Below are 13,355 nucleotides of genomic sequence, written 5' to 3'. Positions count from 1 at the left end.
GTCGAGGAAAGTTGATTCCAGTGTGCATCCATCCCCACCAACCTGCAGCTGACAGGATCCAAGCCTTTTCCATAACAAACTGAGGGAAGAGAATTGATTATCATTTACTGCTGAAATTTCTGGGCTAATTTAATTTAAGCCGAGAAGTGGCCAGTGTCCTGCTCTGAGCAGCAGCAATTGCAGCCCATCATCTACCCCAGATATTCCAGGCATTTTCTCTGCTCCCTGCAGTTGTTTCCCAGTCCTCCTGGGGCACAGGTGGCTTTCCTGCAGGGAAATGTCTCCAGAATGATCCCCCCCCTTAGATAATTTGACATGCCAAAGAAGCAGAAATAATTAGGGAGCCATCCGAGGCGTAGCGTGGGAGTTTCATCTCATTCCACCTGCCACACGCTGAACACAATTAGAGGAGATGCCTGCGGAGTCCCAGCCCTGAGAGAGAGAGTGAGGGCAAAGGGAAGGAAGGAGAGGAGGCTTGACAAGTCTCTCATGACAGGAGAAATCTTAGCAGCATGAGGAGGCACCCCTGCAGCAGGTCCAGGATGTCTGCCAAGAGGAACCCAGGATCAGACGTGTGGAGAAGGAGTTTAGGGGGAAATGAGCATCCCTGGGCACACAGGAGAGCCCCAGCTGTGTAAAACAGGAGTTGACACCATCAGCCCCGGCCGTGGCCACACAAGCACAACCTGTCCCTTAGGGGAAGACGCCCACCCTGGAAATCCGGAGGGCTCTGAGCTGTCCGCTCCTCTCCGCTGATCCCAAACACACCAAAGTGCTGGGCTGTCACTCATTCCTTCAGAACTGCTGGAAGACGAGGCACAAATCCCAGCGCAGATATTTTTCTCTTTGCTGCTCAGCAGAACAAAGAGAAGTCTCTCCTACCTTGTCTTCAGTTCAGCTCATTATTCCAAGGAAAATCACTTCTTTCTCTCTGACAGCTACCCAGAAACAGTAAACATTTACTGAGCAATTAAAAGAATATTTTATTCTATGTCATTGCAATAATTATAATACCCTTAATGCTATCACAATTCACCTCTCTAATTATGCTATGCTAGACTAGCACTAATTATACACACAATAACCATCTCAGAGCTCCTTCCACTCTCAGTTTATCAGCAGCACTGCCGTATTTTCCCCTCTTCCTCCACACAAGCCCCTCTCCAAGGGAGGATGTTGAAGGTCTCATTGGGACAGTGATGCTGGAAACAAGGAATCATCTTCTAGCTCAGCTCCAGTCCATGGAAAGCCTCAGTTAACACCTGCAGCTTGTGTTTCTCACCTTTCTCTTGGCACTAGGGTCTTTCCTAGTGCCTTTAATGAAATCATTCTTCCCCTTCAGGTGTCGTTTGTACTCTGCAGGGGTCATGTCACCCTCTTCCATTAAGACGTGGGGCATGTGGGGCTCTGGAAATGCAGAGAATTGTGTGAAGAACAGCCGTGGTAACACTTTGGGTCTGGCAGAGATGCAGGCACTCTTGGCTGGGAAATCAGCAGTATCTGTGAGCTTGGGGAGCCCAGAAAACCCTGAGCACGGCCAGGATTACCTCCCAGGAAGCCTAACCTTGACAATATTTGCAAAACCAGTGCTAATCCAGCTGTCTCCAGAGCTACAGATGAGGATCCCAGGAAGGGGCAAGACCAGCAGAGGGGAAGCAGAGCCCACCTACCACTTGGATGGATCAGGATCTCCACGGGTCTGTCGAAGGAGTGTTTGCTGGCCAGCGTGATCACGATGCTCTTGGCAGAGCGAGCTGAGGGGTCGGCGTCTGCTCGGATCTCGTGTGTGGGGCTCTCAACTCCTGCCCGGGGAAACCGAGGTGCCAGCAAGGATTGAGGGTGAGGGAGACCAGGGAGAAGAGATGACAAGGTGGCAGAGGACAGGAGCCCACATTAGCATCAGCCTGGTACTGGTGAATCCACCCCAGCACAGTTAAGTTGCCAACACAGATTTGCATTGAGGAGGAGGAGTGTGGACATTGCCACATGGGGAGGTGACAAATCAGCCTTGTGCAGCAGGACAGCCCCAGTGCTCCTACCTGCCAGCAAACATGGCCCCCGGATCTCCAGGTGGAAGCTGAACTCGTACTCAAAGGGGTTGGTGGCCTCACTGTCCAGCAGTTGAGCCAGGCAGAACCTGCTCCCTTGCTCCGGGCTCCCCGATCCGCAGAGGTGCTTGTCCCTGCCAGTGAGATAAATCCCAACAAACCCTGTGAACATGTTCTATCCCCCCAGGAACTGCAGGGCTGCCGGAGGTAAAGCCTGCAGCCACTCTCCAGCCTCCTGCAGCTCCTGCTCAGCCAGCCCTGCATTCCCCAGGATCAGTCCCAGACTGAGCCCACCCTGTGGTTTTCCATACGTTCGGAGCTGGTGGCTGGAAAGGCTGCTGGCATTCTCCAGGCTGGGCTGGGGGACCCTGGGGACGCACACAGCTGGCAGGTGGACCCTCACTGCCCCGCTGGGCAGTGTCTGCAGCTCAGAGGAGGTGCTGATGAAGATGGACACACTTTCCAGGGGAGGAATCATGCCCAGGTTGGCCACAAAAACAATCCTCTCCAGGTCCTCATCCATCATGATCCTTCCTGCACAGAGAGGACCACACCAGGTATTGCAACCATGGAAAATGCTCCTTTCCAGGCCTCCCACAACCCCCAGCCCCAGATCAAACACACAAAGCCACCCCTGCTGCACACATCAGCTTTCTTTGAACAGCCTCAGCTCCTGCATCACTCCTTTGGCTGCCCAGAAGCAGCAGTGCTTTCCAAGATGGGCATGACTGATATTTTTGGCAGGGACGTGAGCACCACAACCCCTCAGCTTCCCAAAAGAAGCCCCCTTGGTGCCACAGCAGACAGCAGCCAGCCACCCCCTGCCACCGCCCTACTCCCCTTCCTCTCCTTTTCTCCCCACATTCCCTAAAACACCCTTAATCCCCTCACCGCTTCCATCACCAGCTCTTCCAGGGGGGAGGCTGCAGCTGTCGAAGTAGGTGTCATCTATCTTGGCTTTGTCTTTGATCTGCACTGTCACCATGCGCCGGCACACGGCCGCCTTGAAGCCCACGACAGTCGTGCCCTCGTCCAAGGGGTACACAAAGAGACCTGCCAGCCAGGAGGGGTGTTAGCAACACCCACCACTTCCCCGGCCCCACCAGCCAGGTCCCTCTTGGCACTTCCCAAGTGGGAAAAAAAAATCCCACTTGTGGGATTTTTCACACCTAAAAAGTTGGAGACTTGGACACAATACACTTGGTTGTGCTTCCCACCAGCATCTAAAGGTTTAAGGCATGCACAGAAACCCAGCACTGCCATATCCTGGCTCTAAAGTTCCCATTCCAAGCTTCACTCCTTGAAACTTGCCTTCCAAAGCCTGGGGGTCTGGGTTGTGGTAGGTGAGCAGGGCTGTCATCCCAAAGGCATAGCCGCTGACACAGGATGTCACCTCGGACGCGATGAGGGGCAGCCGGGAGAAGGTCACCCGGTTAATCAGCCCTGGCATCTTCCCGGGGGTCTCTGGGTGATGGTAGGGAGCTGGAGAGAGAAAGGTAAGAATGGATGTGGAGCCCTGAGTGCCCGAAATGTTTGCATGCCTCTGCCACCTCATTCTGAAGCCCTGAGGACAGAAAGGTGAGTGACCTGGGACACGACGACATCTGGGCTTGATGACTGCAGTGATGGGGATGGGGATGGAGCAAGACCCCGGTGGGAAGACACAAGGAAAACCCCTGCCCCAAACCCCCATCGGCACAAGGGAGGAGGTTCAGATCAAACCTCCCTGGCTGGGGGCAGACAGCCCTGGAGGTCCACACTCCCCAGCTCCCACACTGCTGGAGTCTGGGCAGAACAGGTTAACATCTTTTTCCGTCCCTCTTTCTCCTCATTATTCTCCAAACCAACAACTTTCTCCAGGATAAGACTATGATCATCAGAGTTTTCCTTTATCCTGGGGAAGGAAGAGCAGGCAGGCAGAGCCAAGCATCCTCCTGCCCTCCCATGCCCTTGCCCATCCTCATCCTCGCTGATTTCGGGGAGGTGCCACTGCTCTGCTGTCCTGCATCTCCAGATCCTTCCTGCACGGGCTGACTCATCCCTTCCTGTGCTCAGCCGACACATTCAGATGCAAAGCGACTTCTTCTGCCAATTACGTTCCAACTCTTTTCCCTAAGCAGGTTTTCCTCCGTTCCAGCTCCTCTCCCCCAAGCCTCAGGGTTTCAAAGGAGACCTTTCAGGTGGATTTTAGGGCCCCATCCCGCTCCCCCGGGGAACCGGGAGAAGTTGCTAGGCAGCAGTTCTCCCTGGCTGGCTCTGCAATGCTTTATGCAGTGATTTACGAGGCTCAGGAGGAGCCAGCAGCACTGAAATACATCCGTTTCTCATTCCCTACCAGTCCTGCGTTATTAAAACCCACCTTTATACGCAAATGCCACCGAAGACATCAAGGCCACGAGCTCAATGTGCTCGGGCAGGAAAACGGCGTTAGGAAAGGAAGAAGGGAGAGCCAGAGAGAGCAAGAAGGGCTGTCCAGGATGGGGGAGAGCAGCCACGGAAAATGAGCAAAGGAAACAGCAGCAAAGATGATGATGGAGGGCAGTAATCCCAAGGCACGCCCCTGAATCCCGGCCAAAAACCTCAGCCATTCCCGATTGAATCCACCTCTCCTTCCACCACAAATGCTGCTCACGCCAGGAGCTGCCCAGGGAGGTCAGGGATGCATCCATGGGGATGCAGCCCCACACAGTCAGGAGATAACTGGGAGCCCTGCCTGAGCCAGGGGAGGCCATCCCACACTGGGATGCTCCCAGCTGTGCCAACAGGGCTTGAGAAGTCAGGAGCTGGCAAGGGTTCACCTGCACAGGGAGAGATAATGAAGGTCCCCTCACTGCGAGATGTGGCTGAGGCCATCAAGGTATCGGGAAGTGATTAAATGCCAGGAAGGGGAGGAAGGAGAGGGAATTATTTTACCTTAGGGAAGAAATAATAATGGGAAGGAGCTCTCTACCAGCTTGGCACAACAGGAATTCATTATGGGACTGCCAGAGGGGTGGATATGGGCTCCAAGAGCGTGACTTCAGCTTGGAAGTGGGGACTTAGTGCAGAGCCATGGGTGAGATCCAAGCCCCTCACATCTCCTGCACCCATGGGAGATTGGGGACGTAACTCCCCTGGGAGCCACTCTGCCAGCAGGGCTTTCTGCATCGCCTGGGCCTGGACAAGCACCAAGGGACCCTTAGTGGGACACAGAGCCCCGTGCCATGTCCTGTTTGAGCCAGCCAGGAGAGTTGCACCTCTCCTGTAGCTCCAAGGTGGCTCAGAGGAGCCTGGCACCAGCCCTTACTGCTGTGCCAGCCAAAAAATCGACCCCACAAGGATAGGGAGGGCTCAGAGGGCTCTTCCTGGCAAAAACCCTTTGACAGGGGACGCTGCCAGCAGAGCCATGGGGCTGCTCCACACAGCTCGTGTCACCAACGCCATCAAGTGACTGGAGCATGGAAAGGGAGAGCAGCGGAGAGGCTGGAGTGAGGGAGAGCAGTAGGAAGGCTGGAATGTCTCTCCTGTGCCCCCCAGGAGCTCAGCACCGGCCCCTTGCCTGCTCCCCATCCTGCCTTTGCTGCTCTGGGATGTGCACTCAGTCTCCATTCAGGTCACAGGGCTGGACTCTGAGGATGGGACCTGGCAGGACCCTGCATCCCCAAAAAATTACCAAGCTGCACAGGATATCCCTACACCCACCCAGTCCTCAGCGCGTCCCCTCACTGCCACCAAAAGTGTCCTGCCTCCCGCACACAGCAGGCACGGGGCCATCCCATGGACCTGGTCAGGTGCCTCCCGACCTCACACTGCATCTGGCATCCCAGGAAAAAGGGAAACCACTGGTTACTACCTCCAGCCCTCAAAATACACCTGTAATCCCATCAACTAGGAAGCAGCTCAGGGCTGGTGACAGACACTGTCCCTTGGCCAGCCGCGCTCTGGACCTGGCACACCAGGCTGCTACTGGATCAATCTTTATTTTCCCCCTTCCTTTGTAAGTGCTCTTTCCTGACAATCCACTGCTCCTCCCGGCCACGGAGGGGAGGGAGACACGGAAGCGTGATCACCCCACTCCAGGCAATACCCTCGGCCAATTCCTGTGCCCAACTGACGGGGAAGGCGCTGATGCTGCTGCGACGTCCGCGGACGGTCCCCGTGACGCGCAGAGAGCGCAGGGCTGCGAGCCGGAGCACAGGCTCCAGCCCCTCCACAGGGCTGCAGGCGCCTGTCCCAGCACTCCCGAGAGGCTGGGGCTGGATTTTAGGGGATGGGAAAAGGTGTTTATGTGCCTGAAAAAGGGAGGTGGTGCCTGGAGAGCTGCTCAGAGCTTCCTAGGTGTCCATCTGTGTCTCTAGCACTGATGGGCCCTCAAAAATTCTGTCTGAGCACGCGGAGTAAAGACAGGGGCAGAATAATGCTCCTCTGAGGTCTATTTTGGTGCACTGAATAGGAAAACAGAGCAAAACTGTGAGCACACAGCCTGGCTTCCGGCAGGACCCGACTCCCAGGAGCGGGCTGGGGTCCCAGCTGTACCACACCACAGGATCTGTGGCATCCGCAGCCGACAACAGGACAGGGAGAGCCAGACCAGGAGCTGGGATAAAACCCGACCCAGCCCCACCCGGCCCTGCTGCCTGAAGGGCAGATACCAGGGGCAGCCCGGCTGTTTCAGCTCGCCAGGACAGGAAGGCAGCCGCGTGAAGCCCAGCCTTGGTGCCACACCTTGTGTCAGACGCATTTTTGGGCTGCTGAATCGCTGCCCCGCCCTGCTGTAACCCCTGACCGGCCATAAACGGGTTCCCTTGGAGATCTCGCCTCGAGGTCCGAGCTAGACCTGGGGCACATCCCCACTGCTCAGAGGACGCCAGGTTTTCTGCAGCTGGGTAAAATATTCCTTCCACGTCGTCTGTCTCAATCAACACTGACATCCAGTGGCTCGCCGGGATGACGACAGCCGGAGCGCCCTGTGGAGATGTACAGGTGGACAGACCTGGCCAAGGATGCCTGTTGCTCCACAGCCTTCCATCAGCATTCCTGGGCAATCACCACGGGGAAGCAAACTCCCCCCTGCTTGCAAATCCAAGACAGGAGAAGCCTTGCGCTTCCCAAACTTTCAGGGCTCTCAAGTAGAGTCACACTTGGGAATTCTCCCTGGTTTTCAGGGGCAGCAGGGCTCAGGGAGCAGATGTGGGCATGCTGCTGAGGGACCCCTGACTTCACCTACCTGACCCACATCACTGCAGGTCATGACTAAGATGTGCAGGACCCCTCCAGCTGCTTTCTCCCAAAGCACGAGGCTCAAACCTGGCCAGGAAACTGGGATCAACCCCCAGAATATCTCTAGGAAGCAACAGGAGGAAATGGGGTTTGAAAGAGCACACATAGCACTGTCCTACCTGGAAGAGCCATGGATCCACCATGGCAGACCTGTGGGATACTCTCAGGAAAAGCTACAGGAACTGTTCTCCCATCTCCAGCCTCCCCTTGCCTCAAACTGCAAGCGGAGTATCCCACTTGATGGAAAACCAGGAAAACAGCCACTGCAGGCCCCCCAAAGGGTCACAACATGGCCCCCCACTGCCACAGCAGTGACAAGGGCTGCTGGCTTCAAGGGCACGCTGAGGCCTCAGACAGGGAGACTGGGAAAAGATTGGGAAGCAGCTGCTCCTGCCAGAGCCCAGGGGAAGCAACTAGGTCCCCCTCCCCAAGGTGACACAGTGCCAGGCTGGGACGTGACAGCCCTGGCAGACAGATTTTGGGGACTGTCAGCCACCCCCCTGGCAGCTCTTGGACCACCAGGCTGGCCCCAGAGTTGGGTCTCAAGGACCTGGATTCATGTCCCAAGTCCCTTCCTAGAGCTGTTAATCACACGTTTCTGACACAGGGGTTAGTTAACCCCCACCTCACCAGGCTCACAGCCCGGGGAAGATCCCTGGGCTGAGCCAGAGAGGGGGTGTTGGCCAGACACCCCTCAGCTGGGCTAAACCTGCAGCCTGCTTCCTGCTTGGGATGCATCTGGATCCAAGGAGACACACAGGGTCCCCAGGAGTAGCACAGCCCTCCTCCATCCACCCCTTTCCTGCCCTGCCCCAGCCACTATGGTGGATTCCAGCCAGGTCTCAATGTTTTGACCCTTACCGGGGGGATCAGCCCCCCTCAACCTGCCAAGGTCACTCCTCCTTCCCCGAACAGTGTGTCCACACACGGGTTATCCCCCCTGGCTGCCCAGGACAGCAACAGCCCGTCACCCCCAGCATCATCCCCATATCCATCCCTGTCCTCTGCCTGCACAGAGACAGACACAGGCACTACGAATGTCTGTACAATTTTTGGGGAGGGATGGGATGTTCCAGGACTCACCATCCAGCTGGGAAAAGGCAAGGCTGGGAAGCAGCAGCTTGCTGAGTGTGGGCTTGTGCCTGCAGAAATATTATGACAGGGATCTCTTCAGTGAGCGGCTTTGTGCTGGGATCGTGCACAGCCTTGGAAAGTGACACACACACACACCCCTCACACCCACCCCTGCAGAGCTAAAAAGGTGCAGGAGCAACTGGAGAGTAGCCACTGCTTTTCTTACCTTTCCTGGGAGAGAGGAGGAAGAGAAGGAAGAAGGGGATGGGGGGGTTGGAGCAACTTCACCCACTCTTCCAGCCCCTCTGCGGCTGGGCTGGGGGGCAGGAGGAATCCCGAAGGCGACAGGCACAGCTGCGGAGCGCTTTTGTCTCTGGAAGACAGGGAGAGAGGGAAATGAGGAGAGAGGGAAAGGGAGGGAGAGAGGGAGAGGAGCAAGCGCCGGGGCTTGGGGTGGGGGAGCGCTGCACCACCAGCCACCTCAGCAACCGGTGGCATCACCCCTCCGGACCCTCCCCAGCGGGCAGCGGGGCGGGGGAAACCGGGGGATCCGGGGGGTCCCTGCGGGGCGAGGAAGGGTCTTACCGAACCGGCTGCAGCAACATGTGCCCCGGCGGGGAGGCTCTGCCCGGAGCCGGGAGGGTGTCTGGCTCCCCTGGGAGGGGGTGCTCCTGGATCCCCAGGGTGGGTCTCTCGCCCCCCACCGCTGTCTCAAAGTGTCCGGAGCTGTCTGGGTGACCATCACCATCACCATCATCATCATCACTCAGTGGAGCCATTTGTTTTGCCAAAGAGGTAACCATGACGATCCCCCCGAACACTCTGGCGGTTCCTCCTCCCCTCGCTCCCCTCCTGCGCCCGGGGGCTGCAGGGGAGGGAAAGGGCGAGGGGCGAAGCCCACCCGGGCGGAGGAGATGCCCCCGAGCTGGGCAGGCTGGTGGAAAAAACAGGCTGTGAACTCCCCTTACCCATCCCCACGACTTGTCTCCCCGGGATTTTCCGCAGCAGCTGCCGGGAGGGGAAGAACCCACCGCATTCACCTCTTGTCATCCCCTTCCTCTTTTAAAAGAGGGAAAGCACCCTAAAGCCTCCCAAAATCAGGATGCGTCACCCCTCACTGGCCTCCTCTGCACCCCTAGGCTGGATCTCTCTTCCACCCTTGCTGTTGTCCCCATTCACATCTCAGCTCAACCACTCTCCCCTCCCCAGGAACACCCAAAGCCCCTCAACCACAGCCCCCCATCCATGGGGGTCTAGAAGGACCCTCCCCACGGGAGCAATGATGTCACTGAGGGATGTCCTTGGTGGGATACAGTCCCTGCCCATAGCAACTTAAACCCAGAAAAACAACTTGTAGAAAGGGGAAGCTGAGGCAGCTGGAGCGGCACAGACTTGGACATTATCCCAAAGCAGAGCTGGACAGGGAGCCTGGGTCAGAGCATATAGAGGGTAAAGCTTCTCCTTCTCCCCCTGCTCTCCAAGGACACATCCACGCCGTAGGATTGGGATCACTAGACATGTGGCATCCCCAATGACCCATCTTGTTCCCCAAGAACAATGTGCTTTAGAGGAGATGGCAAGAAACTCCACAAAAAAATGCCTGTTCAAGAATTTTTTCCTAAGCCCAGCCCCCAGGGCTGACTTCAGCCCTGAACCTCCAGAATTTATGGTTCTTGCTAGACAAATAAGTCAGCCGCCGAGAAACCCATGTCCTGTGTTCCCAGCGCCTGTAAATGTTTGTTTACCACTTGTGGCTTCTAGGAAGAAAATAACATATGTCAGGAGAAATCCTGGGATTCAAACCAACAAATGTGGTAGCAGCGGGGTATTTGTTTAGAAGATAAAGCAGCATCTGACACGGTGGATGAGGCAAGTGTGAGACCTCAGGAGGACACACACGGAGTTGTTTTGGGGGAATTAATATTTAGTGCTGATGGTGAAGCTGCATCACCACGGGCATCAATGAGGTGTTCAAAAGTGCTGCCCAAAACAGCTCACAGGGGCCTTCAGCTGGTGTTTGTTCCACCTCATCTTCTCCAGGTTGGCTTTGCCCATGACACCCCACCATCCACAAGGGCCAGCCCCTCCCAGGGAACAGCAGTGGGGAAGTGGATGGGTATAAATGAGGCAAAACTGAGGAGGGGACAAGCTAAAAATAGCATTTGAGGTCACCTAAGTGCCATCACTAAGTTTGTGGCTTTACCCCCCTGGGGCCAGGCAACAGCAGCACCTCTAACGACCAGAGAGGAGTATTTCCAGTCCTGGTTCACGCCTGGGTGGATTCTGGGACTGGCCAAGCACAGGACAGGCTTTCCAGGCTCATTTTCCGGCTCACTTGAGTGTGCAAGTGTGGTGCTCTTGTGCTGGGAGATTCAGATAGGCTCAAAACTGAAAAAAAGAACAGGAAGAAAACCAATACTGAACCAAATCTCCTGCTGGATGGACAGCAACGGGCACTGCCCATGATCTCCATGCGTGCTCTGTATGTAAATGCCATTTTCCTCAGCCTGGAATGCTCTGAAGAAACAAATAATCACCCTTCTGGGAGATCGTGATGACACAGGGCTGGGCAGGGACTGCCTCCTCCTCTTCCTCCTCCTCTTTCTTCTCCTCCTTTTCTTCTTCCTCTTCTTCCTCCTGGCAGCAGGTTTGTGTGTGAGCAAGGAAGACTCTGGCCTGGGTGGTGTGTAAGGACCGCAGATAATTCCAATGAAATTCCATCATCCAACCTCCACCATTGTGAGATCTCGTTCCAACACAGCCAAAGTCCGCTGGTGAGGTGAATTAAGCATTTATTTAAATTTGTCTGAATACTTATCTCATGTTTAAATGAATAAATATGTAATTATATGACAGCAGAGTCTCCAGCGAAATCAAGGACCCTGCACAGAACCCACAGGAAACCCACAGGAGCCCATCCCTGCTCCAGAGACTGAGGAGGAAAGTCCTTTCTCATGGACAGAACAGAGAAACACCCACCACAGTCACACCTCACTGACAGGCTTCACAGCCCTGAAAATCCCAAGGAATTATTGCAGCCAAGGTCAAGGAGCAGAAAGGAGGAATTGGAAGGATCTGCCCCCAGCCAGTGTTACCTGACCATGGTTGTCTTCTGCTCAGTGCCTCTGGTTTCCCCTCTCTAAAATGGGACTAATCCCAATTAAATATGTTTACAGGAGGTGTGTCTGCAAGAAAACACTAATTTGGGAAGCACGAGCCTGTCAGCCTCTGGGACTTCCCACATTCATCTTTATTTTTACCCTAATTAACTAATTAATGTCTCAGACTTGCCTTTGGCTGCCTGCTCTGTTCCCATTGAAAATCTCCTCACATTCAGCTCCCGTGTTCAGCGTCCTCCTGTTGCCATGGAAAAAAAAGCCATGATGTCACTTCCATAAATAAAGCTGCCAGACCCAAAGTTCAGGTGTGGGGCTGGGGAGGGATCCTGACGGATTGGGGGACACGGGGCTGCCACTTCCAAGCAGGAAACTGAATTAGATGGAAAAGCATCAGATAATAATATTTGATAATGACAGGGTTTAGTTTAAAGGAAAAAAACCACCCACAGTTGGTGTGAAGAGCAAAAGTGAAGGGTCCAGCCCTGCCTGGGATACGATTTCTCAGCACAGAAAGAAATAACAGCTCAGATGGAAGTTTTAGGCAATGGGAACAAATTAAGTGTCTCTGTTAAAGGGGAGGGGGAATACTGACACAGGGAAATAATCCTTGGTTTGGGAACTTGTGGCTGATGCCTGCAGGCTTGGCCATTTTACTGGTTCTGCTGCATGGAATAAAAACACAAATTCAGACCCTCGAGAGCTGCTCTTTAAAAGAAGGCTCAAGGAAAGGAACAGCAGCCCAGCAGGGAAATCCCACAGGCTCTTCCCACACTTCTTTCATTTCTACTTCCCCTTTTACTCCTCTTTATTCCAGGACCTTTAAAGAATAGGTTTGATACCAGGCCTAAGCTGGTTCCTGCTCTACAGCAGGAGACAGGACAGAAATGATTCTTCAGCTCCTGCCACTTCTACACCTCCATGACTCATCCTACAACCTTGTTTTCACCTCCATCCCTGTTCCAGACACGGAGCTGCAGTTCCCTCACAAATGTCACAGTGTCTGCGTGATCTTCCCCCAGCCCTGGCTCCCACAGGGACTCCATTCCATGGGAAACAGGAGCTCCAGCCTCACACCAAACAGGGGGGCAGACCCCACACCAGACAGCACGGCAGGGCCTGACCCCAGCCCCAAGCCAGCCAGGGGGCACAGCCCCAGCCCCACACCATATGGGGGGCCTGACCCCCAGGGAGGCCCAGGTCACACAGGGGACTGAGCCCCACATCCTGTGAGACACAGGCTGACCCCCAGACCCCCACATGATACTGGGGTCCTGATCTCAGCCCCACAGCATTCAGGGTACCAGGGCCCCAGCTGCAGGCCCCCTCAACATAGAGGGGACCGGATTGCCCAGCCCCACCCCACAGAGTGCTCACAGCCCCACAGAGCACACAGGGCTCACAGCCTCACCCCACACAGGGCTCACAGCCCCACAGAGCACACAGGGCTCACAGCCTCACCCCACACAGGGCTCACAGCCCCACACAGGGCTCACAGCCCCACACAGGGCTCACAGCCTCACCCCACACAGGGCTCACAGCCCCACACAGGGCTCACAGCCCCACAGAGCACACAGGGCTCACAGCCCCACAGAGCACACAGGGCTCACAGCCCCACACAGGGCTCACAGCCTCACCCCACACAGGGCTCACAGCCCCACAGAGCACACAGGGCTCACAGCCTCACCCCACACAGGGCTCACAGCCCCACACAGGGCTCACAGCCCCACACAGGGCTCACAGCCTCACCCCCACACAGGGCTCACAGCCCCACAGAGCACACAGGGCTCACAGCCTCACCCCACACAGGGCTCACAGCCTCACCCCACAGAGCACACAGGGCTCACAGCCCCACAGA

General features: G+C 55.7%; 1 protein-coding gene across 3 annotated transcripts in view; it reads right to left on the bottom strand.

Moving 5' to 3' along the window:
- Positions 1 to 11,619, bottom strand: part of VWA5B1 (von Willebrand factor A domain containing 5B1) — a 30,057-nt gene extending 18,438 nt beyond the window's left edge. The window contains exons 1-11 of one of the 3 annotated variants that reach the window (XM_039564089.1): positions 11,477 to 11,619; positions 10,919 to 11,152; positions 8,967 to 10,769; positions 8,608 to 8,754; positions 8,391 to 8,449; positions 3,360 to 3,530; positions 2,940 to 3,101; positions 2,360 to 2,582; positions 2,040 to 2,182; positions 1,671 to 1,802; positions 1,283 to 1,407 (exon numbers count right to left, since the gene is read on the bottom strand). In XM_039564089.1, the coding sequence (XP_039420023.1) occupies positions 1,283 to 1,407; positions 1,671 to 1,802; positions 2,040 to 2,182; positions 2,360 to 2,582; positions 2,940 to 3,101; positions 3,360 to 3,530; positions 8,391 to 8,449; positions 8,608 to 8,754; positions 8,967 to 9,184 (1,380 nt within the window). In that variant the 5' untranslated portion in view covers positions 9,185 to 10,769; positions 10,919 to 11,152; positions 11,477 to 11,619. The other 2 variants (XM_039564091.1, XM_039564090.1) reach the window with 2 other exon arrangements.
- Between the last annotated feature and the right edge of the window lie 1,736 nt (positions 11,620 to 13,355).

The sequence above is a fragment of the Corvus cornix genome, chromosome 21 (genome assembly GCF_000738735.6).
Source record: "Corvus cornix cornix isolate S_Up_H32 chromosome 21, ASM73873v5, whole genome shotgun sequence".
NCBI classification, from domain to species: domain Eukaryota; kingdom Metazoa; phylum Chordata; class Aves; order Passeriformes; family Corvidae; genus Corvus; species Corvus cornix.
The sequence above is the reverse complement of the archived record's forward strand: the minus strand, read 5'-3'. Positions and strand labels throughout refer to the sequence as shown.